This window comes from Cyprinodon tularosa, unplaced genomic scaffold, assembly GCF_016077235.1.
Source record: "Cyprinodon tularosa strain WSP-4 unplaced genomic scaffold, ASM1607723v1 ctg746, whole genome shotgun sequence".
NCBI classification, from domain to species: domain Eukaryota; kingdom Metazoa; phylum Chordata; class Actinopteri; order Cyprinodontiformes; family Cyprinodontidae; genus Cyprinodon; species Cyprinodon tularosa.
Window position 1 is genome coordinate 232,501 of NW_024039503.1, and position 24,223 is coordinate 256,723.

Below are 24,223 nucleotides of genomic sequence, written 5' to 3' on the forward strand. Positions count from 1 at the left end.
TCCTTTTTTCCCCCCATTATTATTATCAGTGTGGTTATTATCGTCATTAAAATTTAGGTGTTTCGTTTCAACCTAAGAGAGTCTGGAACTGGGGTGGTGTGTCTGGTAGTAGTAGGATCTGTCTTGTTGCTAGTTCGTCTGTGTTTTTGACCTGTTTTTGTGATGTACATTTTGAACCTACGATTTTGTTCTGTATGTTTTGAATAGGAAGTCTGTTTGAATATGAAAAATCAATAAAAACACTTAACCGTAGAAAATAGTTTGGTTATTTTTGACCATTATAGAATAGCTATGAACTCATAGTTAAACAGATGGTTTATATCTGGTATTAAAAAATAAATACACAAGTTGTCCAGAATTATTCTACAGACGAACAAAGCAGAACAATTTAGTTTTGACACGTTTGTGGACTTGACACAAATCCTTGAGGTTTTCTTTATCTTATTCGGTGGCAACTAATCCTGCGAGAGTTTGGAAAATAACAAATAAATAAAAGTAGTTGGTCTGCTGGTGACTGAACATTTAATTTGACAAAGAGAATCGGTATTCACATTGGTAATTAAGCAGTTTCATTCTTCTAAACAGCTTCTTTCCTGTTCAGTCACTCTTAGTATTAAATAAATGAGTCTAAAGTTGATTTATTAACAGTTAATAAGTAAACATATAGTAATAAAGAAGTTTTATTTTGTATAAATTGGATCTTTCCATAAACTTATGAGGTGAAATATTTGTTTACATTATGCTGAATTTAAAAAAAAAAAAGTTATTTTTTTAACAATTTATTGTGCCAGCTGTATTGCACACTGAGTGAATAAAGAACAGAACCACATGACATTCATTTTACATCCTTAAAGGAATAGTACACCCAAAACATGATTAGCCTTCATTTTCTACTCACCCCCATGCTGAACAACACCCTGGAGTACTTTTTTGATATCTCAAATGCATCTGGAGATCTGGGAGGCTTCTTGCTGTCTGCTGACATTCAAATAATGGAGGTCTATGGTGCCCGAGGCAGAAAGGTCCATAAAAGTCCACAAAAAACGTGTCAATATTCCTCCATACTGCTCGTCCAATGTATTCCAAGTGTCCTGAGTGGGTAGCGTCCAGAATTTACTGGAAACGAAGTCGTTTAGAATGTTTTGAGAGCATAAACAGTAGTGTACAGGATTTCCTAGAAGCGCGTTCAGGACGCTACGGAAACCGCGGCAGACCAAACCAGATGAAAGTGCGCATTCAGCGTCTGCTCTGCCGATAATGTAAGCGTAGAAGAAGAAATGTGCTGTTTACCTGTGCAAAGAAAGAAACAACGAAAGAAAAATGTCTGAGGACTTCAGTGTTGAGGAAGAGCATGAGTTCTTTGCCGAGCTGAATGTGCACTTTCATCTGGTTTGGTCTGCCGCGGTTTCCGTAGCGTCGTGAACTCGCAGGCGCGCGCCTTTAGGAAATCCTATACACTACTGTTTATGCTCTAAAAACATTCTAAATGACTTCGTTTCAAGTAAATTATGGACGCTACCCACTCAGGACACTTGGAATACATTGGACGAGCAGTATGGAGGAATATTGACACGTTTTTTGTGGATTTTTATGGACCTTTCTGCCTCGGGCACCATAGACCTCCATTATTTGAATGTCAGCAGACAGCAAGAAGCCTCCCAGATCTCCAGATGCATTTGAGATATCAAAAAAGTACTCCAGAGTTTTGTTCAGCATGGGGGTGAGTAGAAAATGAAGGCTAATCATGTTTTGGGTGTACTATTCCTTTAAAGGTGTAAATATTACAAACTGGACTGAACAGCAGTGCCTCTACTGGCCAGCGGTAACATTACAACACAGAAAGAAATTCTTTCTAAGCAGATGTTATCAATAATTATTGTTTTATTTTGTATTTTTATCCAACATCCCCTGTATTGATGTCCAGATTTTCAATCCATTGTTTATCATACAGACCTCATTAAACCCACATGAACTGTTACAGTTTAGAAAGAGAGAAAATTATTGAGATAATAACTTGAAAAGATTAAATATTACCTCACCCTAAAATCCTTTTTTTTTTTTGCCCTAATTTACCCCTTTTTTTACTCTTCAGCAGGCTAAGACATGAAACAATAGTGTTAAAGTAGCTAAAGGTGCTTAAACAGATATATTTTTCACTTCATAACAAGCAGCTCTAACTTTTCTATATTCTCTTCAGGGCCACAAACGTGCTCCATCTGACGTCAGTGTTGCCAGCTCCGAGGATGAAAAGATCCCTCTGTCGCCCTTGGAATCCCTCCCTGAGAAGATGGAGCCGATCCTACCTGTTCCCTCCCCGGCAAAGCTTCCCGTTTCCAACCATGTGGTGGAAGCAGAGGAGCGAACAGAGGAAGCACCAAACACTCCAGTGAAAGAAGAGCCTGAACAGAAACCATCCGAGGAGAGCGTTCCGGAGGCAGAGCCTGACGTGGCTTCCCCCGTGTCAGAGACTGAACCAGACACACCTTCCAAGGAGCTGCAGCAGTTAGCTATAGACGTGGAGGACGAAAAGGAAGTGGACACCGCCGAGGTTCCTGACAGCTCTGAGATTTCTGAGCCTCCTCCAGAGGAAAGCTCACCCGTGGAAGGAGAAGCAAGCACTCCAGCAGAGGAGGAGGAGGAGGAACGATACAAACACCTCAAAGTGACTCTGACTCTGCCAGAGCAGGAGAAAGAAGCCCTTAAAGAGGAAAAGGAAGATCCGCCTGCAGAAAAGGACTTAATGAATGCAGAGGAGGAGAAGAAGGTGCCAGATAAAGCCAAAGATGAAAAAGAGAGAGATTCTGATTCAGGAAGGGGCTCAGCTGCAGATAACAGCAGCGTGGACCTCAACCTCTCTATTTCTAGCTTCCTGTCCAAAACAAAGGAACCCGGCTCTGTTTCCATACAGGTAAGACTCCAGGCTGCACCTTCTCAGCCATAAGGCTGCGATTTAGACCCACTCTGTTAACACTGCATGGCGTTCTGACAGGACTCTAAGAAGCAGAAGAAGACGCTGAAAAAGACTCGTAAATTCATGGTGGATGGGGTGGAAGTCAGTGTGACCACATCAAAGATCATCTCAGATAACGACACTAAGAACGAGGAGATGAGATTCCTCAGGTGAGAGAAACGCTGTTTAGAGATGACATGAACAAAGGAGTTCAGACTTCAGTAATAAATTCCACCATGGTTGTTCCTCACCAGGCGGCAGGAGCTGAGGGAGCTGCGTCTCCTGCAGAAAGAGGAGCAGAGGGCCCAGCAGCAGCTCAGCAACAAGCTGCAGCAGCAGAAGGAGCAGATCTACAGGCGCTTTGAGCAGGAGACCACTGTGAGTCCTAAAACCCAGAAATGTCTTTGTTTTGGTTTTTCTTTCATCATTGGAGCCTCATGTTTTGCCCAGATCAGCCTCTGGAGCAGGTGCTGTTCCTGCCTCCGAGCCGTTTGCAGATAAACACAGGCAACAGTTTCCCCCTGAACTTCCTGAACCGAATCGCTGTAGCTACAGGCATTTCTGTTATCAGCTTCATCATCTGAACGAAAACCTGCAGAGCTAAACTGTCAGCCAACAAACGGAGCTCAGTGACAGCTTTAGTGTCAACAGGATGTATTTATGTGTTTGATAACTTTTGCTTAAGTTGCTTAACAGAGCCTCATTGGATCAGGTTCCTGGAATATATAAAACTATTTTGTTTTCAAACATTCTTAATGGAAATATAAACTAATTTCATGAGAAAAAAAAAATCATTTTAAAGCTGAAACGTCTGCTTAGCAACATCTGTTACTGTATGTGAAAAGTGGCACCTGGTGAAAATTCAGAGCTCTGAACAAAAAGAGAAAAGAAAAGAGAAATTAAGCCTGAGTTTATTTTTAGTTTGCAAACATCCATCCATCTTCCGCTTATCCGGGGTCAGGTTTCATGGGTATCAGCTTCAGTAAGGAGGCCCAGACGTCCCTCTCACCAGCCACTTGGGCCGGCTCCTCCGGGGGAATCCCAAGGCGTTCCCAGGCCAGCCAAGAAACATAGTTCCTCCAGCGTGTCCTGGGCCTCCTCCCAGTGGGACGTACCTGGAACACCTCACCAGGGAGACGTCCAGGAGGCATACTAATCAGATGCCCCAGCCACCTCAACTGGCTCCTCTCGATGTGGAGGAGCAGCAGCTCTACTCTGAGTCCTCCCTGGATGACTGAGCTCCTCACCCATCTCTAAGGGAGAGCCCAGACACACTACGGAGAAAACTCATTTCAGCCTCTTGTATCCTGGATCTCGTTCTTTTGGTCATGACCATAGATGAGGGTAGGAACGTAGATCGACCGGTAAATTTTTGGCTCAGCTCTCTCTTCTCCACAACAGACCGGTACAGCGCACGCTTCACAGCAGACGCCGCACCAATCCGCCTGTCGATCTCCCGCTCCATCTTCCCCTCATTCGTGAACAAGATCCCAAGATACCTAAATTGCTCTACTAGGGGCATGTAAAATAAAAAAATAAAAAGAGTTTTGTGTGAAGGAAAGCTGGAGTCGTACTGTCACTGGGAATCCCGTTCAACAGCAGCCTCTGGCCCGGTTGCCTCTTTGCGGTTTTCCGCTACTGTTCTCGGCGCCTGGAAGTAGATGTTAGCATTTTTTTTAAGCACATAATCCAAACTGCAGGGACCTGAATAATAAAAAAAAAACATATTTTTTCAGCAGGTTTCGACATTTTAAGTTAATTTAGGGGTTAATAAACTGTTTCAGAGGAGTGATCATTGCGCTCTGCATCAGCAGTGCTGTGTCTGTCTCCCTGGCAGCTCCCAGATCAGCTTCTCTGATTGGTCGAGGTGGCGCGTAGAGCAGCAAAAGTTCAATTTTTCCAACTTCAGCAGCTGATGCTTTTGACGCGTGTCACATGCTCATAAACCCATGAAGCACTGCTTCAGCTGCTCAGATACACTGCAGGACCTTTTGCTGCAACCATTGACTTTGCATGTAAACTAGCTGCTTCTGCTGCCTCTGCTGATTGCGGTCTGAACGTAGCATTAAAGGCAGATTAGACCTCTCCAACCGCACACATCAAATGAAGATTGGGTCTGGTCGCAAACCGGTTTTGCTGGTATGCTTCTGCACCTTTGGTCTGGAATTTCTAGGGACGCACAGCAGGAAACTGCTGTGCGTCCCTAGAACTCGCGAGAACTTAGGCTGATGGTCACGAGAACTTTGTTTTGGCAGAGACCTTGGCATCTTTATATGATTTGTCTGAGGTATCGTACAAGTGGTTGTACTTCCAAACCTCCTCGATTTACCTTTCATCGTAGTTTTCCATTATAGTTGTTCCTCAGTTTTTTTTAAATGGCGCGCCCTGGCACCGAATCGAGAAGGACGACCACACAGACAGCCAGAAAGGCCTACCAAGGACCAATCACAGCTGCTTTTTGTCTGAGCACTTCCGCTTGAGGTCTGCGCGGGTTTGCGACTGTCCGACGCGTAGTCAGGATTTTTTTGCACAGAGACAGATTTGACGGTTGCAGAGGTTATGCGTCAAATGCATAAATTGGCCTTTAGGCTTATTTTCCAAAGAGTTAATCCCATTACTTTGACTAACTGATGTGACGGTTTGGGTTTGACAGAGTAAGAAGCGTCAGTACGACCAGGAGGTGGAGAACATGGAGCGGCAGCAGAAACAGACCATAGAGAGGCTGGAGCAGGAGCACACCACCCGTCTGCGAGACGAAGCCAAACGCATCAAAGCCGAGCAGGACAAAGAGCTGGCCAAGTACCAGAACATGCTGAAGAACCGCAAGAAAGAGGTGAGTCGCACACAGCCCTCTTATATAATAATGTTTGTTTATGCTCACCTCAGAGCGAATAGGAAGCTGGACGTTAAGCAAAGCAAAACATTTTAAAGAAGATTTTATCCAAGAGCCACCAGAGGAGGTCACACTTCCTGGTTTATCACATCAAATCAGAGCGTAGAGCTCTAATCACACTTTTATCACTTCAAACAACACCAGTCAGAAGGCTGATTGTCTGAGTGTGGGAGGATGATGGAGTGTGATCCACAGCGAGGGGCTCAGGCTGTGTTTCAATCCTCGCTCCCTTTCATGGTGGAGGTGTAGCGTCTGTGAACCTTGGTCTGCTTCTGCCTTTTTGTTAGAGATGGTTCCACTTTTCAAGGACCCCCGACCTGCCAGCACTAATTACTGATTAATGATTTCAATGAAAATATTAAAAACAGTGTTCCCAGTATTTTCCTGAGCTCCCTGCCTGTAATATCCGATTAAAACATGGAGCCACCTGTAGAAAGACGTCTGAGCTTCCTCTTAAAATCAAGACAAAATGATAACAGTGTGAACATTTTAAATGGTCTCTAACATCTGCTGCTGTTCCCCCTCAGTTTGCACCATCTGATTATGTGTGCATGTGCAACCATGAATAGATCCAGATCACTGTGGGATAAAATATTGCAGAGCCAAGAACACTTATTTTATGCACACTTAATCTCAGCATAATCAGAGTTAAAAATCAATGTAAATATCATGATATAAATGCAGTTTATTCTGAAAAACAACACTGTCAGTCTGTCTTACATATGATGCTGTGAAGGAGAGCAGTCCACTCCATTTTGGGGACTTTTCAGATCCCTTACCAGCCTTTTCTTTGTTTATTTATTGCCATTTTTTTTTTTTCAAATAGCATTTTGAAGCAATTTTAACAGAGTAGGTTCTTATGCTGCATTCAATTTATACTGAAAAAGTCAGAATTTTCATCCTGAAATGACCCCAAAAAATTCTCCGTTTAGGAAAGTGGATGCAGCATAACCACACCTGACCTCTGCTAATTACATCAACACTACTCTCTCACTTGTGTACTACTTTTCCCTGTTTATAAGGCAAAACGTTTTATCACAAAATGCAGTTTAGGGTGGCATCTATTGTTTTTTTATAGTAATAGATTGATCTATTAATTATTAGCTCAGTTAACTAAAATACCTGATACTTTCATTAAATGAACATCTTTAAATTAACACATTTTTTAAATGTAGAAGGAAAAAAAACATGCATTTAAAGTTAATTGGAAATGGAAAAAAAATTGTGCACATATGCATGTGTATTAAAAGATTTTTCTGAAACAGAAAATATTTTTACTTCCTGTAGATCAGTATGTTAATTTATGCTGCAAGTAGTTTATTCAATCAACAGATGGATTGTTTTAGAGTCTAAGTTAGAATTTGATTCCATTAACAAATACGCTGATTAGTTATAAACCAGTGTGATTGTTCAAGTTATGGTTGTAACAGCGGCCATTTTGGCTGAAATAAGAACAATAAATGCTAAATAGAGAAACTGGAACTTTGTTGTAATGCATTATGTCTTCCTAACCGACCAAGCCAGACTTTGTCTTTTTTCACCATGCCGATGAAGATGATGGGGGCCCATTGGTCACTTGGTGAACCTCTACATTCGTAGTTTCTGATATCTAGAGATGTCAGACCTAATCTAAGCTAAAGTGCACCGTGTTTCGTCCTCTAGCTGGTTTGCAGTGTCTGCTCCATATGGACGGGTTAAAGAAAGGCTTTGTGTGTCAGCCGAGCCCAGAATAACATGGCCGACAGTGTGACTCAGTGGTTAATACCAGATGTCTCTGTCGGGTTTATCGGGTTTATAGCTGTTCTTAGGCTGACAGAAGCTTGGCTGAGACTTAAACCAACACAAACCTCACATGACCTGCTGACTGCCTCTGCCATCATCTGTGGGGGGGACGTGGGTTTGCCCTGTTAAGGCATCATAATATGTCGTTGTCTAAAGACTACTTCTGTCCTACTGCATCCAGGAACAAGAGTTTCTGCAGAAGCAGCAACAAGATCTGGACAGCGCGCTGAAGAAAATAATCCAGCAGCACAAACATGAGCTGGCCACCATAGAGAGAGACTGTCTGAACCACAAGCAGCAGCTGCTCAGAGGTAAGGCTGTCAGAGGGACACTTTCACAGACACTAAACTCAATTTATCCATTTGATCAATTATTCACAGTTTTTGACCTCCTCAGGCTTCCTTTCTTCAGAGTTCATCACGTTTTGTTCTTAGATTTCCCCTCATAAATGATAAACTAGTTATCTGTGTGATACCATCAGCCTCTAATATTTAATATATTTTCAGTGTTTTCTTGTTAAACAGGATTATTTTACAGCATTTTTCACATCTAAAATTCTGTTTCTTCAACATAAGGTCAGCACCAGAGAGGATGGTTGGCATAAAAGCTCGTTTTGAAAGTGATACACTCTATGTCATTTGTTATTTTTGTCATGAAACTTAAGTCAGAGAAAGAAAAAAATTGGACTTGGTCGAAAAAATAAGGGATTAGATGTTTAAGCCATATCGGCCAGAGATAAGAGGCTGTAGGAAAGGGCCAGATACAGAGCAGGACGCACTTCTTTGTTTGAAACCTTCAACCAAACTAACCTAATTAACCAGATTGTGTCTCACTATTATCAATAATTATATTACAAACGTGAAACATGTAAAAGAAAAATTTAAGCTTTCTTTTATAATTTTTCATTGGAAAAACGATCTAGAAATAAGTAAAAATGTCTTAAGTGTATTTACCCTTAATTTTAGAAGGTAAATGAGGCAGTTTGCCAATAGAATGAGTATTTTTACTCTTAAAATAAGATAATTAGATAATATGCACTTGAAATAAGACAATTGTGTTTCCATATTTTAAGTGAAAATTTTCTTGTTCCGTTGGCAAAATGTATCTTTTACCTCCTCAATCCAAGAACAAATGCACTTATTTTAAGAAAAAATTACTTATCTAGATTTCTTAGGTGCGCCGCCATGTTGCTTTACTCCCAAGTGGTGACTTCATGGGGTGGGTTAATGCTTTAGCTAGCAGTTGAATATTTATGCGTTTGAGCCCATTGGCCGTGGGACTCCTGCTGCAGTGAGGAGAGAAGAAGCAGATGTGGATCTACTTCCCGTACAAGTTCTTAGTTAGAAACCAACAAATGTTCATATGAAGCACACTGCAAAAAACGATCTAGAAATAAGTCTAAATGTCTTATGCTGCGTTCACACCGGATGCCGTAGGCACGGCAGAAGCAGCGAGTTTACATGCAAAGTCAATGGTTGATGCGCGTCAAGGCGCAGCAAAAGGTCCCGCAGCGCGTTTTGAGCAGCAGGCGCAGCGCGTCTGAGCAGCTGAAGCAGCGCTCCGGGCGTGTCTAAGCATCTGACGCGCGTGACGCGCCGCAAACGCGCTGCTGCTGCTCGAGATGGAAAAATTTTACTTTTGCTGCTCGACGCGCCGCATCAACCAATCAGAGAAGTTGATCTGGGAGCTGGCGGGGAGAGAGACACAGCGCTGATGATACAGAGCGCTATGATCACTCCTCTGAAACAGTTTATTAACGCATAAATTAACTTAAAATGCAGAAATCTGCCGACAGAACATGTTCGCTTTTATTTTTCTGCTGCCTGCAGATCAGATTATTTAGATGAAAAACACCTACCAGCCGCCGCGGTGAACCGCGAGGAGGCGACCCGGCCAGAGGCTGCTGTTGAAGAGATTCCTACTGTCGGCGCACCGCTGCTATGTGGGCGGCTGAGCGGCTCCGACAGAAATAATATTGGAAGGCAGGATTGTAATCTGGATGAACTGACTGCAATGATTAAGTTTTCAGGTGGACTTTCACTGAAAAACATATTAAAACTACTTTATTCCCACTGATCACAGCAAATATAGCTGCAAGGCTTAGAAAGGATAGTGAAGCTCCGCCCAATGCGCGTCAGACACACTTTTGCACCGCGCAGCCAGAGCAGCAAAGCTGCTTCAGCCGCGCGTCAGAACTAACTGGTATAAGCAGCAAAAATGAAGCAGTAGACGCGATTTTGCTGCTCTTACTGCGTCCAGTGTGAAGGTAGCATTAAATTAAGCAAATTTACCCTTAATTTGAGTAGGTTAATAAGATGATTTGCCAATGGCAAAGTGTCTCACTTATATCTTTATTTCGAGAAAAAATACACTTATTTTAAGAAACCGAATTGCTTATCTAGATTTCGATTTTTTTTCTAGTGCATTCATATAAATTCTGTTTATGTTTTAATGAATGTTATAGACTCTTAGGGCCTGATATTCCAACAATCCAAAGACGAACCATTAAATTGTGTAAGAATAAAAATTAATATTTGGTAATGCTTGTGTAAATTCTCAGTCATGGAGTCATGGCAACCACAAAGCAGGCTTAAATCAGAAGGCAACCAGACTTTTGCTCACTTTTTTGAGGATGTTTCCACACCTCCTGGAGTCTTTGTCAGTTCTGTGGGCTGACAGAAGAGCAATCTGTAGTTGGAGCGCTGATGAATTCAAGCAGCACTGAGGTCCATTCTGCTGAAAACACACAGGCAGATGCAAATCAAACGGCCACCATTTGTTCTTCTGAATTGTTGTTTATGTATTCAAGTATTTGGTTATGTTAGGATAAGACGTGAAAAAAGGTTTGGTCCCGCTAATTTTAAGGAGAAAGCTGCGTGTGCTGCCGGCTGTTTGAGATGAAGTTATAAGCCTTGAAGATGGAGAAACAAAAAGAAAATATTATTTATAGTATTTCCATTTTTGTCTCATCTCAAAAAGGGACTGATGGTTGATCTGACATTGAAGTTCCTTGAGTTATTATACATATATATGTGCATTTGAAGTAATATTTTTACTGTATGAGTCATCAAGTGTAAAATAATCTTTGGTCTCATTTTCAGGAAGTTATTATTGTTTTAGTCTCAGGTCTGTTCCTCCTCGTGTAGATCTATATCCAAACATCTACACAGTTTGTTATTACCACCTCAAGAACAAATGAAAAAGCTTACATTCCCATGTCATAATCCAAGTCTTAATGAGCTCGAATCTAGATAAACAGCACTTCTCAGAAATATGGATGTGATCCAGTCATGGGAGGCTGCTGCTGCTGCTGAGCGGATAAACAGCTTTAACCAGAGAAAGGGAGAGGCTTCCACGGTCCAATGCTGAACATTTTCTGAATCATGATTTAGTATCTGCTCTATAGGGCCAGGTTAGAGACGTTTTATTTATTTTGAGAATAAAGTCGTAACATTAGAAACAAAAGTTGTAATATTACAAGAATAAAGTAACATATTGTCATATTACGTAGGAGAATTAAGTCGTAACATTACGAGTATAAAGTTGTAATGTTACGAGAATTATGGAAGTAAATTTGTGTTGCTGGGATTTGAATTAAAAATGCCACTGAAATTTAAATGTTGTATGTTTGTACTTACTGTTTCAGTGTTAAAATATATTCAGAACAGATTTTTGACCTAAAAAAAATGTATTGTCATTATTTCTACACAGTTGAAATTTCATGTTATTTTCTCTTCAAGCTAAAAATTCACATTACTATTTCAAAGTGATTACATTTCAAAACGTATTTTTCAGTTTAATTTTTCAGTGTTAAAAAAATCTGCATATAAAAAAATTCAACCTTTTAAAATTCAAACTCAATATTTTCAGCCTCCTGAGATTCAACTGGCTCTATTTCACTGTCTTAAATTCGGCGTCTAAATTCAGTGTAAAAAGGGAAGGGTTACTTCAGGTCACAGACATTAGCAATGGAATGTGGCGTCCAACACCCAGCCAATCCTGTTACGTTTTCTTAGTCACGTGACGTGACGCTTGTGGTGCCTTCATACGGAAGGAAAACCAGCATCATGGACCCGGTCATGCAAGCTAACGCTAACACAACGGTGAGTTTATTACTTTCATTTTTTTGTAGTTGAGTTAGCGTTAGCTTACATGACCGGGTCCATGATGCTGGATTTCCTTCCGTATGAAGGCACCACAAGCGTCACGTCACGTGCCACATGTGTCACGTCACGTGACTAAGAAAACGTAACGGGATTGGCTGGGTGTTGGACGCCACAATCCATTGCTAATGTCTGTGACCTGAAGTAACCCCTTCCCTTTTTACACTGAATTTAGACGCCGAATTTAAGACAGTGAAATAGAGCCAGTTGAATCTCAGGAGGCTGCAAATATTGAGTTTGAATTTTAAAAGGTTGAATTTTTTATATGCAGATTTTTTTTTACTTCGCATGATGCTGAACATTCCTCATTTTAAGGAAGAAAGGGCTTCTTGTAAGAGTTCATAAAACGTTTCTCGTAATTTTAGGGCTTTATTCTCATAATATTATAACTTTATTCTCATAATTTTAAGACTGTATTCTCGTAATTTTATGACTTCAATTCTTGTAATTTACGAATTTTCTTGTCATTTTATGAATTTATTCTTGTAATTTTATTAATTTATTTTTGTAATATTATGACTTCATTCTCCTAATTTTCAGCTCTATTTTCGTAATTATATGATTTTATTCTCGTTATCTTATGAATTTATTCTCCTAATTTTACAACTTTATTCTCATAATTTTAAGACTGTATTCCCGTAATTTTATGACTTCATTCTTGTAATTTACAAATTTATTCTTGTAATGTTACGACTTTATTCTCGTAATTTTCCGACTTTATTCTCCTAATTTTACAACGTTATTCTCATAATTTTACGACTTGAGTCTTGTAATTTTAGGAATATATTCTCGTAATTTTATGAATTTATTCTCCTAATTTTCAGCTCTATTTTCGTAATTATATGATTTTATTTTCGTAGTCTTAGGAATTTATTCTCCTAATTTTACAACGTTATTCTCATAATTTTACGACTTGAGTCTTGTAATTTTAGGAATATATTCTCGTAATTTTATGAATTTATTCTCCTAATTTTCAGCTCTATTTTCGTAATTATATGATTTTATTTTCGTAGTCTTAGGAATTTATTCTCCTAATTTTACAACGTTATTCTCATAATTTTACGACTTGAGTCTTGTAATTTTTTTAATTTATTCTCGTAATTTTATGAATTTATTCTTGTAATATTATGACTTTATTCTCCTAATCTTCAGCTGTATTTTCATAATTATATGATTTTATTCTCGTAATTTTAGGAATTTATTCTTGTAATATTATGTCTTTATTCTCCTAATTTTCAGCTGTATTTTCATAATAATATGATTTTATTCTCGTAATTTTAGGAATTTATTCTCCTAATTTTACAACTTCATTCTCATAATTTTACGATATTATTCTCTAAATAGAAGAAAAAAAATCTCTGTCCTGGCCCTTATACTCCATTGTAGCTCTAAATGGAAAGTCTCTTTAATAAATGTCTATCTGCGTCTTCTTCTCTTGTGTCTGCACACAGCAAGAGAGGCTGCGATGTGGGAGCTGGAAGAACGCCACCTGCAGGAGAAACACCAGCTGTTCAAGCAGCAGCTCAAAGATCAGTACTTCATGCAGAGACACCAGCTGCTGAAGAGACATGAGAAGGTATGAAGCATCGCTGCAGACCTGAACTGCCTCCTCCGGGATCCTTTATGTGCATCTGGATGACAAAGCTCTGCTCTGAAGTGACAGAATAAAAACATTCTGCCGGTTTCCGAGTATTAACACCATTTGGTTTATGTTGCTTCCAGGAGATGGAGCAGATGCAGCGCTACAACCAGCGACTGATCGAGGAGCTGAAGAACAAGCAGACCCAGGAGAGAGCCCGGCTGCCCAAAATCCAACGCAGCGAGGCCAAGACACGCATGGCCATGTTTAAGAAGAGCCTCCGCATCACGGGAGCTCTGATCACCCCCGAGCAGGAGAGGGAGAAAGTGAAACAGGTGAGGCGGCGGCATCGGATCACAGAGAGCCGCTAGATGACTAGCAGACAGGCTGATGACCCAGACTGTGTCTCCAGTTTGCTGCGCAGGAGGAGAAGAGGCAGAAGAACGAGCGTCTCCATCAGCAGCAGAAGCATGAAAACCAGATGAGAGACCTGCAGCTGCAGTGCGACGCCAACATCCGAGAGCTGCAGCAGCTGCAGGTCAGATCTCCGCTTTAAGCCGACCGAAACCTAGCTTTAATTCAGGGACGAGGAACTAATGTCAGGCTGGTTTTTCAGAATGAAAAGTGTCACCTGCTCATCGAACATGAGACCCAGAAGCTGAAGGAGCTCGATGAGGAGCACAGCGTGGAGCTGAAGGAGTGGAGGGAGAAACTCAGACCCAGGAAGAAGGTAAACCTCTTTCTTCCAGCGTTCTGGTTGCAGATGGTCGATTTCAGACATAAGCCCATTAGATCTAGTTTTAGTCTGTTTGTTTTTTTTACAAGAAAGCAGAAAATCTAAGACATCAGGTCCTTTTCTGATCCCCGAATGCACTTAAACTAAGCTCTGCCAGCGCACACTCACCTCACTGACTGAAATGTTTGTTTGACAGTTTCAAACAGATTCTAGATTTAGACCAGATTGTTCATTTGAAAACGAATCATTAGCACTGGATTTGGAGGCCTGTGGATCAGACTGACTGTCATAGTTAGGACAGAACACCTGTCATTATCATAGAGGACTCTCTGTGACTGTTATTAGTTCAATCTCATAAATCATGACCCTTTTGACATTTTTTTGACAGCTTGGCATCAACGCACTAAAAACCTTGGAATTAACTAACCAATAAAAATGCATCATAATAGATCTAGTTATAAACCTGTATAAATATAATTAACAGATTTTATTTCATATGAGATTAGTCTTAGCTTTCACTGCATTGAGATCATTTCATTATTTATAAAGGGTAAAATTCAGCATTAGTTCTAAAGATGACGTTAAGAGTTTCCACACTGTGAGATTACTTTAAAGTCTTAGGGAAATCATATTTAAATGTCAAATCATTATGGTTGAACAAGTATATAAATATACTATTTATTGTCCCAAAATTTAGAAAATTTCTGTTTAAAAAAATAATAATCCTGTCTTAAAATCTGTGTTTTTTCTTCTCGTTATTTTATGCAGGTCAGTTAGTTATACGTCAGCCTGAAGACCTAAATTCGGCCAATTATATATCAATGGTCATCTGTCAATCAAATGTTTTCGGTCACAGCATCTTGATTTATATGTCGCAGCTAATATACACAACAGTTGAAATAATAATCATTTCCTTTCCCATTGAGTTCCGTCCCAGTGTTCACGGGGATGGACGTCTGTGTCTTCAGCAGTCGTAGAGCTAACAGAACTGGCAGCGTTGCGAGGCAAGGGCTCAAACATGTACGGCTGTAAGCCTTCTACACCAAACCAAGCTTCTGCCACCCTGGCGTCCTCTTCCACAACATCTTCATCCCTGCTTTCCTCCTTTAAATAAAAAATGTTTGATGGAGGAGACTCATCCACGACCTCCGACACTAAACTCTCCTCCTCTTGCATGTTTCCGCTGTCCATAGCGTTCCATGACAGTGTCGTTTCTAAGTCACCAATTTAGTGCTACTTGGTCCCAATGGAATTTCGCATTGGGAACCTACTAGCACTAAGTTGCTAACTGGTTAGCAAGATGCTTCCGACAAACCGACCTCAACCAAACTTGCTTGTGAACCTTACGCCACAACAATCCCGCACCCTTGATAAACGACCAATCACATTCACTTTATTCACTCGTGTAAAGTCGGGAACCACTCGGGAGAATACAGAAATGCAACGATTGGAACGGCCGCTTCCCTACAACTTTAAGGCAAAGTTGTAGGGAAGTCAAAGTTTTTTATGACAGCTTGACGTCAACACACCAAAAATCTTGGAATTAACTAACCAATAAAAATGCATCGTAATAGTTCTAGTTATGAACCTTCATAAATATATTTAGTAGATTCCATGATGCTGTCATATGGGATTCGTCTTAGCTTTAACTGCATTGAGGTCATTTCATTATCTATAAAGAGTAAAATGCAGCTTTAGTTCTAAAAATAAACATAATTTTCATACTGTGAGATTAATAACAGTTGTTTTACCTCAAGCAAAGTTTAACAAGCTGAACAACTTGCAGAGATGTTATCATAAACTCACAGTGACTGTGTGGCATAATGTTAAAACATATATCTAAAGAACTTTTTAAAGGTTTATAAGTAGACAGGTCTATTCAGGTTTATGGTATTAATGTCAGATTGTCACTAAAAAAACCTTTAAACGATGGGACTTTGCTTTAAAAACATAATAATTTACCAAATCACACTTAATTAGAAGTGTCATAAACTTTCATAAAGACTCCTTCATGTCTGATGTACACACCTTCAAATAAAATGTTATTAGTATATTGAATTTGGCATTGTAACTTCACTAAATAGTAACTAAATGAGTCAGGATTGAGCATAACTCTGACCACTAGATGGAGACAAAGTTGCTAATGTCATCATTGGTGTGTGTAGGATATGCCTCATTAGTGAGTCCTCTGTTTTGGGATCACCACAGTGAGTCAATGCAACTTTAGGTGGAATGTAACCCAATTAGGAACCCAAAGATTATAGAGCCTCTCAGTAACTAGATACCAGTACCAGACCTCAGGAGCTTCAGGAACGTCGGAATTATTCGCCCTTTTTCCCACCTGTGGTTTGTTCAACCTAAACCTTTGTTGCTTCAGGCGCTGGAAGACGAGTTCGCCAGGAAGCTGCAGGAACAGGAAGTGTTCTTCAAGATGAGCGGCGAGTCCGAGTGCCTTAACCCTTCCAGCCAGAGCCGCATCTCCAAGTTCTACCCGATCCCCACCGTCCACTCTACCGGTTTCTAACGGAACCGACAAGCAGACCATGACGCTGAAGGTTGAGCTGCTGCTGCTGCGCGGCTCCGGTCGCCATATCTAACGGAGCTCCATCCTGTCTAAAAATCCAGTGCCTGTAGAACCGGAAATATCTTCCCTTTTGGATCGCTGCAGACGTTTGCACTAAGGATTGGCTCTTTTTATGGTTAAACATGATTTCTAAGTGATTATAATACAGACGGTATTTCTAACTAAACACACTCCTCTCGAAGGAACAAGTTATTTTATATTTTTATGTAATTGTAGATTGTTTTGGTTTAGGCTGTGATACTTTAATCCTCAGTGGGACTTGAATGCAGTTTTTCCTCTTCAGAGAGCTGAAAATGGAGCATTTTCCACTACTAGCTGTTAGCCTTAATCATTCAGTTATACCATAAATCTGTTTCTGCGCCTTTAAGGATTCAGACATGTTGTGAAGGTTTGTATTTAGCAGAAGTTATCTTTCTATTCTAACAACATAAACACATAAATCTTTTCTTCAATTTTATTTGTATCAATGTAAAAAAAAAAAAAACTGGACCTGACTGGTTTAGGCCTTTCTGACCTCTGATTGGTTCCTCTTCTCCTTCGTTTCTCCTGATTGGCTTTTTTGACTTGTTGAATAAATATAACAAAGGAGTGCTGTGCACCTTTTTTTTAGAAAAATATTTTCTGCAACTATTTATACAAAAACTGCTCAGCTTCCTAAATCCAGACTCAAAACATATCAGTCATTATTTCCTTTTTTTTTTTTAAATACATGTATAGTTTTTAGAAATGCTTCTATCATGTTGATTTTCATTCTCCTGTAAATAAAATATTTCTTCTCAGACAAAAGGCTTCTATTGGTGTTTTAAACCAAATTGTAGAAAACTGAATGAAATGCCCAGAATGAATGACAAATATCAGCACCCTAAACACCCCGCCGTATAAAAACAGTTCAACTCTTTAAACAGTTCATGTCCAATAACTAATGTGGAGAAACATCTGAGAGCTCAACGTCCCGCCTTTCAAACACCAGCGCTTCTCCTCTTTCTTGTTGTCAGCGAGAAATCTCCTGAAACGACACAAAAAGTTCATTTAAAAACAGAAATGTTCTGCAGATGTTTCTCGAAACATTAGAATGACAGGAAAACGTTCACTTATTCAGTTTCTTTTTTTTTTTTTTCTTTTTTTTTTTTTTTTCTCCAGTGTCCTGTGTGGCAATGTGGCAATAAGAATAATTGTCTTTCTGCCAAAAAGAGCCCAACAGATTTTACTTTCACAAGTGGAGCAGTACGGCTTTTACCATAGTGTTCAGTTTGATTTACGCATGTAAATAACTTTATTTTAATTCATGCAGGGAGTATTACAGATTATATGGACACTGCAATGTTAGTAGAACCGGAAAGGAAAAACAGGAAAAAGGAGAAAAAAATAAAAGGAAGACGAGGATATCACTTATTCAGTTTGATTGACTTTTGGGTTTTCAGATCATAAAAGTGATCAATTGTGTTCCTCAGAAGATTAGATCTGACCAATATCAAGGAGTACAGACTCCAGAACATTTCAGCCTGGGACCCGAAAACTAACAATCCAAGAGACTGACAACCCCGTAAAATTCATTCTAACGATCATCAAAGTGAAGTAAATATATAAGTTTTTAAATTATTTTTAATGATATTCATTAATCCATCATTTTAAATGTTTTTTATGTGACTCTTAATTTTTTAGGCATTACATTTATTATTTTAACAATGATTTATATAAATACATAATACAGTTACTTATTACACATTCGTTTTTCTGTGGAAAATTCACATTTATGTGTTTCATTATATGTTTTGGCCCCAAATGCACCTCAGATTACATTGTAGTGATCAGGGGTGAATCTAGAGGGTGATGATGACCACCAGAGGATTTGTTTTTCCCACTGGGATGTAATTCACCTCTGGAACAAACAGTTCTCCTCTAAACCAGAAGGTGGCAGCAGTGATTTGACCACAGAGTAGCTCTGTATTATGGAAGCATCAGCCTGATTACTAATGTTTATAACAGGCTGAACCAGAGTCCTGCACATGGATGGCTGCCAGTATAAAACATACATCTACAGGTAGAAAAAAATCTATTTTATTACACAGGTGCAGCACAGGGATAAATAAAAAGATACAGATATCACAGAGTTACAGAATGAATGATACTTATTAACTCTCCATCTTATGAAACAAACTGTTTCAATAACATCCACATAACATTATTTTTTTAAGCAAAGAGGCCAACCTTACTTTGGCCAATTTACAGCTGTTAATCTTGAGCGCAGCGCCCTCTGGATGTCAGTGTGAGGGTATGTTCTTCACTAACTCTGTCATTATAAACAGCTGTGTTTTCATTTTTTCCCCCACTTTATTATTTACGGGTCCGTGCGGTGCTGGACAGGTTTTAAATGGGGATCATAGCAGGTAACGGGACTTGGTTCTGAACTTTACGGGTAGGCGGATACAGTTTAGAAAGATCATGCAGCCCTGGCCGAACCTGTATGTAGAAGCAAATTATATTCTGGCAAAAAAGCAAAAGGATTCAGGAAATGTGAGACCTGATTAGATCACATTTATGTTCTATGATCGGTGCTAAAGGCCAGATCATACGAAGGAAAACATCAATTTGCCTTTTTTATTAACTTGCCGGAGGCAATTAATTATACTAATGCAGACTTTTGCAATATAGATTAATAAATTATCCCATTTCTGTTTTCTTTGATTTTAAAAAAAAAAAAAGCTCCTATTATAGAAAAAAGGCAGCAGTTGCCAAGCAATGTCTAACTCAACATTTTAGGGAAGCATGGAAGCAGAAAAAGTCCAGCAGGTCTTTTAGAGAAACTCACGATGCCTTCAAGGTCTCATTTTTTTCAGTGAGGTCCAGACTTCTTTTTTTCTACCATCACATGAACTACATTCTTGTTCACAGTTTTTGGTCCTCAATTCCTCAAAGTGTTCGGATAAAGAATGTAAACATCTGCACTAACAATCCAAGTGTTTTTAGAATTTGTTGCATCAAACAAACGGCTAAACCTTTTAACAGTCTGTGAAGCTGCTGAAGGACTGCAGAGATCTTTGATTTAGTTAAAAACCCGTTTATCTTTTTTAAAGCTAAAATAAGATCCCTGTAATCTAACTTTGTCCTCCATAGAACTGACCTCTGTCCCCTTTTGGTCCTCTGTGTCCCTGAAGTCCTGGAAAACCTCGTTCACCTGGAAAATCAAAGACATTTATATGTTAACATTAAATCTTTGAGTAAAAACACAAATAAGTCAGAAAACGTAAGACGATGTTGATCTCCTCCAGATTCTGAACCTAAATCCATAAAATGCTTCTTTGATTAGTTGCCCATCAGGTTTTTTAAAACATTTTCTTCCAGCTGCTACTAATAAATTGCAGTTAATAAAAACATCCCAGTTGGGTCGTTTTTCCAAAAGCCTTGAAAACTGAAACTGGTAAAAAGTTTAAATTGATATACATCTTGACAGTAAAGGGTCTAAAACATCTGTTTTTGTCTGATCCATGTTATAATATACTGACTGATTGGCTTGAAAAGCTGGACTGGACTATTACTGAGCTGTAAAGGTCTTAATGGGCAGGCTGGTATTATTTAATTTCATTTGGTAACTATTAATCCAGTCAAATTACAGGGAACCATGGAGTTCCTCAAGGGTTTGTTCTCAGCCCACTTTATTTTTATATCAATATAATTTCTCTACCCTGGATTATAGAATCCAGCTGTGAAAAAATCCATCAAGTCGTTGTTGCTTGGCAACAATCTTGAGTCTTCATCAATTCTTGGAAAATGGATCATATCACATCAGCTATTAAATACCTAGACTGAGATTCTGTTTGTCAAAGAATAGATTTTTTTCATTTTGTTCTTGGCCATTATAGTGAAATGAGGTCAAAATAAATAAATAAATAAAATTATACCATGGAGATCCCTCAGTTTAATCCGTGTTCCCAGAAGCAGAGATAAAGGACGAGGGAAAGTATTTGGCTTCAGTGCAAATTCAAGCTGGATTAAACTTCCCACATGTTTTTAAATTTGTGTTTTCCTTAAAATCAGGACTGGAAACATTTTTTCAACAGCTTTCAAATTCTTTTGTTTCTTTTTACCACTTGTTTCCCAACCTTCAAATCCCTTTAGATCATCTTGTAAATAAATGATGCTAGGTCAGTAAATATTCCTTGCCTCCTTGTGCCTTACCTTTTGCTCCGGGCAGTCCAGGGAGTCCTGCGTCTCCTTTTGGTCCTGGTCTGCCAGGTGGTCCCACAATCTCTCCATGGCCTGTTAAGGATAATACACTTGTTAGTCTACTTTGCATGTTTGAATTTATAGCCAGTCTATTTGGAAATAAGATGTTTTACTTTTAATATAGTCCATTATGTCAACAACATTTGTGTGAGAACCAAACAGCTGCATCTCCCCTGGTGGACCTGGAGGTCCCTGTGGTCCTGGGGGACCATGCTTTAGACCTGCAAAATAGGAGACAAGAAGCTGTTAGCTGTAGCGTGACCTATGTTTTGGCAGATCTTAGATCGTCTAGTTTGCTGTAGTTTCTTACTTTGGATAATTTCCATTAGATTTGTGGTGTTTCCAGGGGAACCAAACCAGGCAGGACCTGGAGGCCCAGGTGGTCCTGGAGGACCTTGAAAGATCCTACTGTTGTAGTCCTCCACAATGTCATCCAGTACACCATGGGCTGAAAATGAGCAAAGATGCTAATAAACACATTTTAACCACTAGTTAAGGTAGAGTTAACTATACTTCAAATTTTTTTTATTTTTCCAACCCTAATCCTGAAATAAACAGGATGATCATAGACATAGCTTATAAATCAGTCTGAAAATAGATTAATAAAAAAATTATTTAACACAAAAGTTTAACACAAGTTTAGAAAAGCAGCATCTACCACTGCAATCAGCTGCAGACGATTAGCAGCTAAAGAACGGCATCAAAAAGATCAATATGTCATGATCTCGGCTCTGATGGTTGGCCTTAGTGCACACTCCATTCACCTGTCTAACTCTGCCTGGTTGCTCATTAACCACTCATCTGATCCACCTGCTGCTATCTCTATTTAAGGTACTTGCATCCAGCTAGCATTGTCAGATTATCTTGTTCTCACTCTTAGGGGCCAGTGGAGAGAGGGTTTTTTAGCGTTCCGTAGTGTTTCTAATTTCCTGATCCTGTTCTGCCTCTCAACCACTGAGCGTGCCTGTTCCTATCTGAACGTTCTGCCTGAATTGTCTGTGGACTCATGGAACCTTGAACTAGCTTGTTCCTATTCTGATCTGTATCCCTGGCCGGGCTTTGGGCTTCTGAACCTCTGAGCCTTCCTGTTCTGATCTGTTTGCCTAACCTGGCTCAGATTCCTGCTTGTTCTCCGGGACTGCAGAATAGTTGGCAGCACACAACCCTGGTTAGTTCCTACCTAGTTCTATGGAGATGGACTGAACTGTTAAATCAGGTTAGCGACTCACATGGGTAGCCATCCTCTGGCAAATTATCATGGTCACTAACTTGTGTATTTCTCCAAGTTTCCTGTGATGGACGGCACGCCGCCCTAGCCGTTGATACTGCAGATCCACGGCCTGCCTCTGTTTCAATAAACCCTTTTTGGGTTATCACCCTGTCTTTCTAACCTGAATACTGGGTCCTTCTGTCCTGCTTCATGACACATTATTCCATCCATCCATCCATCCATTATCTGACATGCTTGTCCCAACTGGGGTCGCGAGGGGTGCTGGTGCCTACATTATTCTTACAATTATTCTCAACACACTAAAAGTTTTTTATAAGAGGCAGGATCTAATTTCTAAATAAACTAGAGGAAATATTTTTGCTTTTCAGACTGGGAACTTTTGCCTCAGGTCTGAAGACGATTCTGTCCTTTGCTCTTCAGGACTCTGGGTGGGAATCATTTATGTGCACACTGGTGAATTCTGGCCATAAGGTATCACCAAAAACTGAATAATGTTTTAAGAACAAATCGGCGCTTGTATGACTTCATCCACGCATGCGGACTGGAGTTGTGACAGGCAGCCTGGGCGACAGGCGGCTACGCTCTACCCCTTCTATTCGTTCGACTAGCTAATCTGAATCATTCAATTCCATTTTGAGAGCGAGATCATCTGTGGTAGTAGCACTAGACATCTTCCAGGCATGTGAGTAAAACTAGCAGCAGTTCAGCGGACAGGATGAATGAATGGTAGCTGGCGCGCGGATGACGTCAGACACGCGCCGCTTCGTTTTTAAAAGATATAAATATAAAAAATATAAATGCGGATGTCTGGGGGACAGTGATTCACCTACATGTTATAAATGCTGGCGTACCATAAACAATAAATGAACAGTTTAGTTTGTGCCTGCAAGTCGTTGCCCATAGGAAGACGTTACTTGGATATACCTAACCTAACGGAATATCTTCAGAACGGCTCCAAATGACACAAAACTCATGGGTGAGTAGAACATGATGTAATAACGTAAAATCAAGGGCCAAATGTAAAAAAAAACAGTGTTCCCCTTTAAGTGTCCCTTCAGATTCGTCTTAAATTATATCAGATTTCTTCATTGTTTTACTGTTGGGACATAAAGCTGGTATTGCCGATGTGTTCAACTGCTAGATACAGAACCAACCAGTCGGGTGATGCTACTGCGTGGAGGGCTACAACATGGCAGTGCCCTACCAAAAGAATGATAAACAATACTACGTTTTTCTTTTCTTTTATATTTACAAATGTTGACTTTATAATCAAACTACCTTTACCTCCATTTAAGAACTCTGTGAAGAAAACATCTAGTCAACTTTTCCAAAAATCTGTGCACAAGCCACAAAGCTCCTCCTAAATCTAAGGTTCTAGAAACCATTGGGGTAAAGTTTTCCAGGTTGGCTGAACAAGGCTGATGAGTTATAATTCCTTTAACTAACATCTCATGTCTTTGATTAGATTTTAATAAAAGGTTCATAACTGACCATAAAAAGAAATAGACTCTAATTAGAATTCCTACGCAAAAAACAAAACTCGAAAGGAAACTTCATGAACATGTTTGAAAGTTACCTTTGATGTAATCGGATACTCTTTTAGCCATAATGGTGTCAAGAGAGTTCGGACTCCACTCAATGCTACTGCCCAAACCTGGCTCTCCCTTATGTCCCGGAGGGCCTCTGAGGTAAACACCTGCAAGGTGAGTAGAAATGTAAATGATAAGTGTGGTTTCCTACAACTACTACGACGAAGATGGGACCTTTACTGAATGTCTGTAAACCTCTGTGAACTTAGACAATGCTGGGAAGGAAATGGACCAGAACAGGTAAGTACTAGGCTGGTTCTACAAGCTGTGAACTCACTCTCCAGATAGTCCCGGATATCTGAGCTAACATAGCTCCCAAATCCTGGTGGTCCAGGTGGTCCTGGTGGACCTTGTGGCCCGGGAAAGCCAGGAGCACCAGGAGGTCCTGGAGGGCCGATGAGAGACTGGAACCCATCTAGACGGACAACAGAGATCAAAATGTGTTAGTTTCTCATCTGGGACGAATTAAATATACCAAGGCAGGCATTTAGT

The 24,223-nt window shown here is 39.9% G+C and overlaps 2 protein-coding genes across 5 annotated transcripts in view; one reads left to right on the top strand and one right to left on the bottom strand.

The window, feature by feature from the left end:
• slkb (STE20-like kinase b) overlaps positions 1-17,387 on the top strand; it is a 49,222-nt gene extending 31,835 nt beyond the window's left edge. Inside the window, exons 9-18 of the mRNA XM_038269970.1 lie at positions 2,198-2,908; positions 2,990-3,120; positions 3,205-3,328; positions 5,604-5,783; positions 7,807-7,936; positions 13,240-13,364; positions 13,511-13,702; positions 13,780-13,905; positions 13,984-14,097; positions 16,481-17,387. Coding sequence (XP_038125898.1) covers positions 2,198-2,908; positions 2,990-3,120; positions 3,205-3,328; positions 5,604-5,783; positions 7,807-7,936; positions 13,240-13,364; positions 13,511-13,702; positions 13,780-13,905; positions 13,984-14,097; positions 16,481-16,627 — 1,980 coding nt within the window. The 3' untranslated portion in view covers positions 16,628-17,387. The remainder of the gene's footprint in view (positions 1-2,197; positions 2,909-2,989; positions 3,121-3,204; positions 3,329-5,603; positions 5,784-7,806; positions 7,937-13,239; positions 13,365-13,510; positions 13,703-13,779; positions 13,906-13,983; positions 14,098-16,480) is intronic.
• The window catches only part of col17a1a (collagen, type XVII, alpha 1a), a 31,863-nt gene continuing 24,767 nt past the window's right edge, over positions 17,128-24,223 (bottom strand). For all 4 annotated transcript variants that reach the window (XM_038269967.1, XM_038269968.1, XM_038269966.1 and 1 more), the window contains 7 exons: positions 24,009-24,146; positions 23,719-23,838; positions 21,222-21,359; positions 21,025-21,132; positions 20,864-20,944; positions 19,809-19,862; positions 17,128-17,693 (listed from right to left, as the gene is read on the bottom strand). In XM_038269967.1, coding sequence (XP_038125895.1) covers positions 17,647-17,693; positions 19,809-19,862; positions 20,864-20,944; positions 21,025-21,132; positions 21,222-21,359; positions 23,719-23,838; positions 24,009-24,146 — 686 coding nt within the window. In that variant the 3' untranslated portion in view covers positions 17,128-17,646. The remainder of the gene's footprint in view (positions 17,694-19,808; positions 19,863-20,863; positions 20,945-21,024; positions 21,133-21,221; positions 21,360-23,718; positions 23,839-24,008; positions 24,147-24,223) is intronic.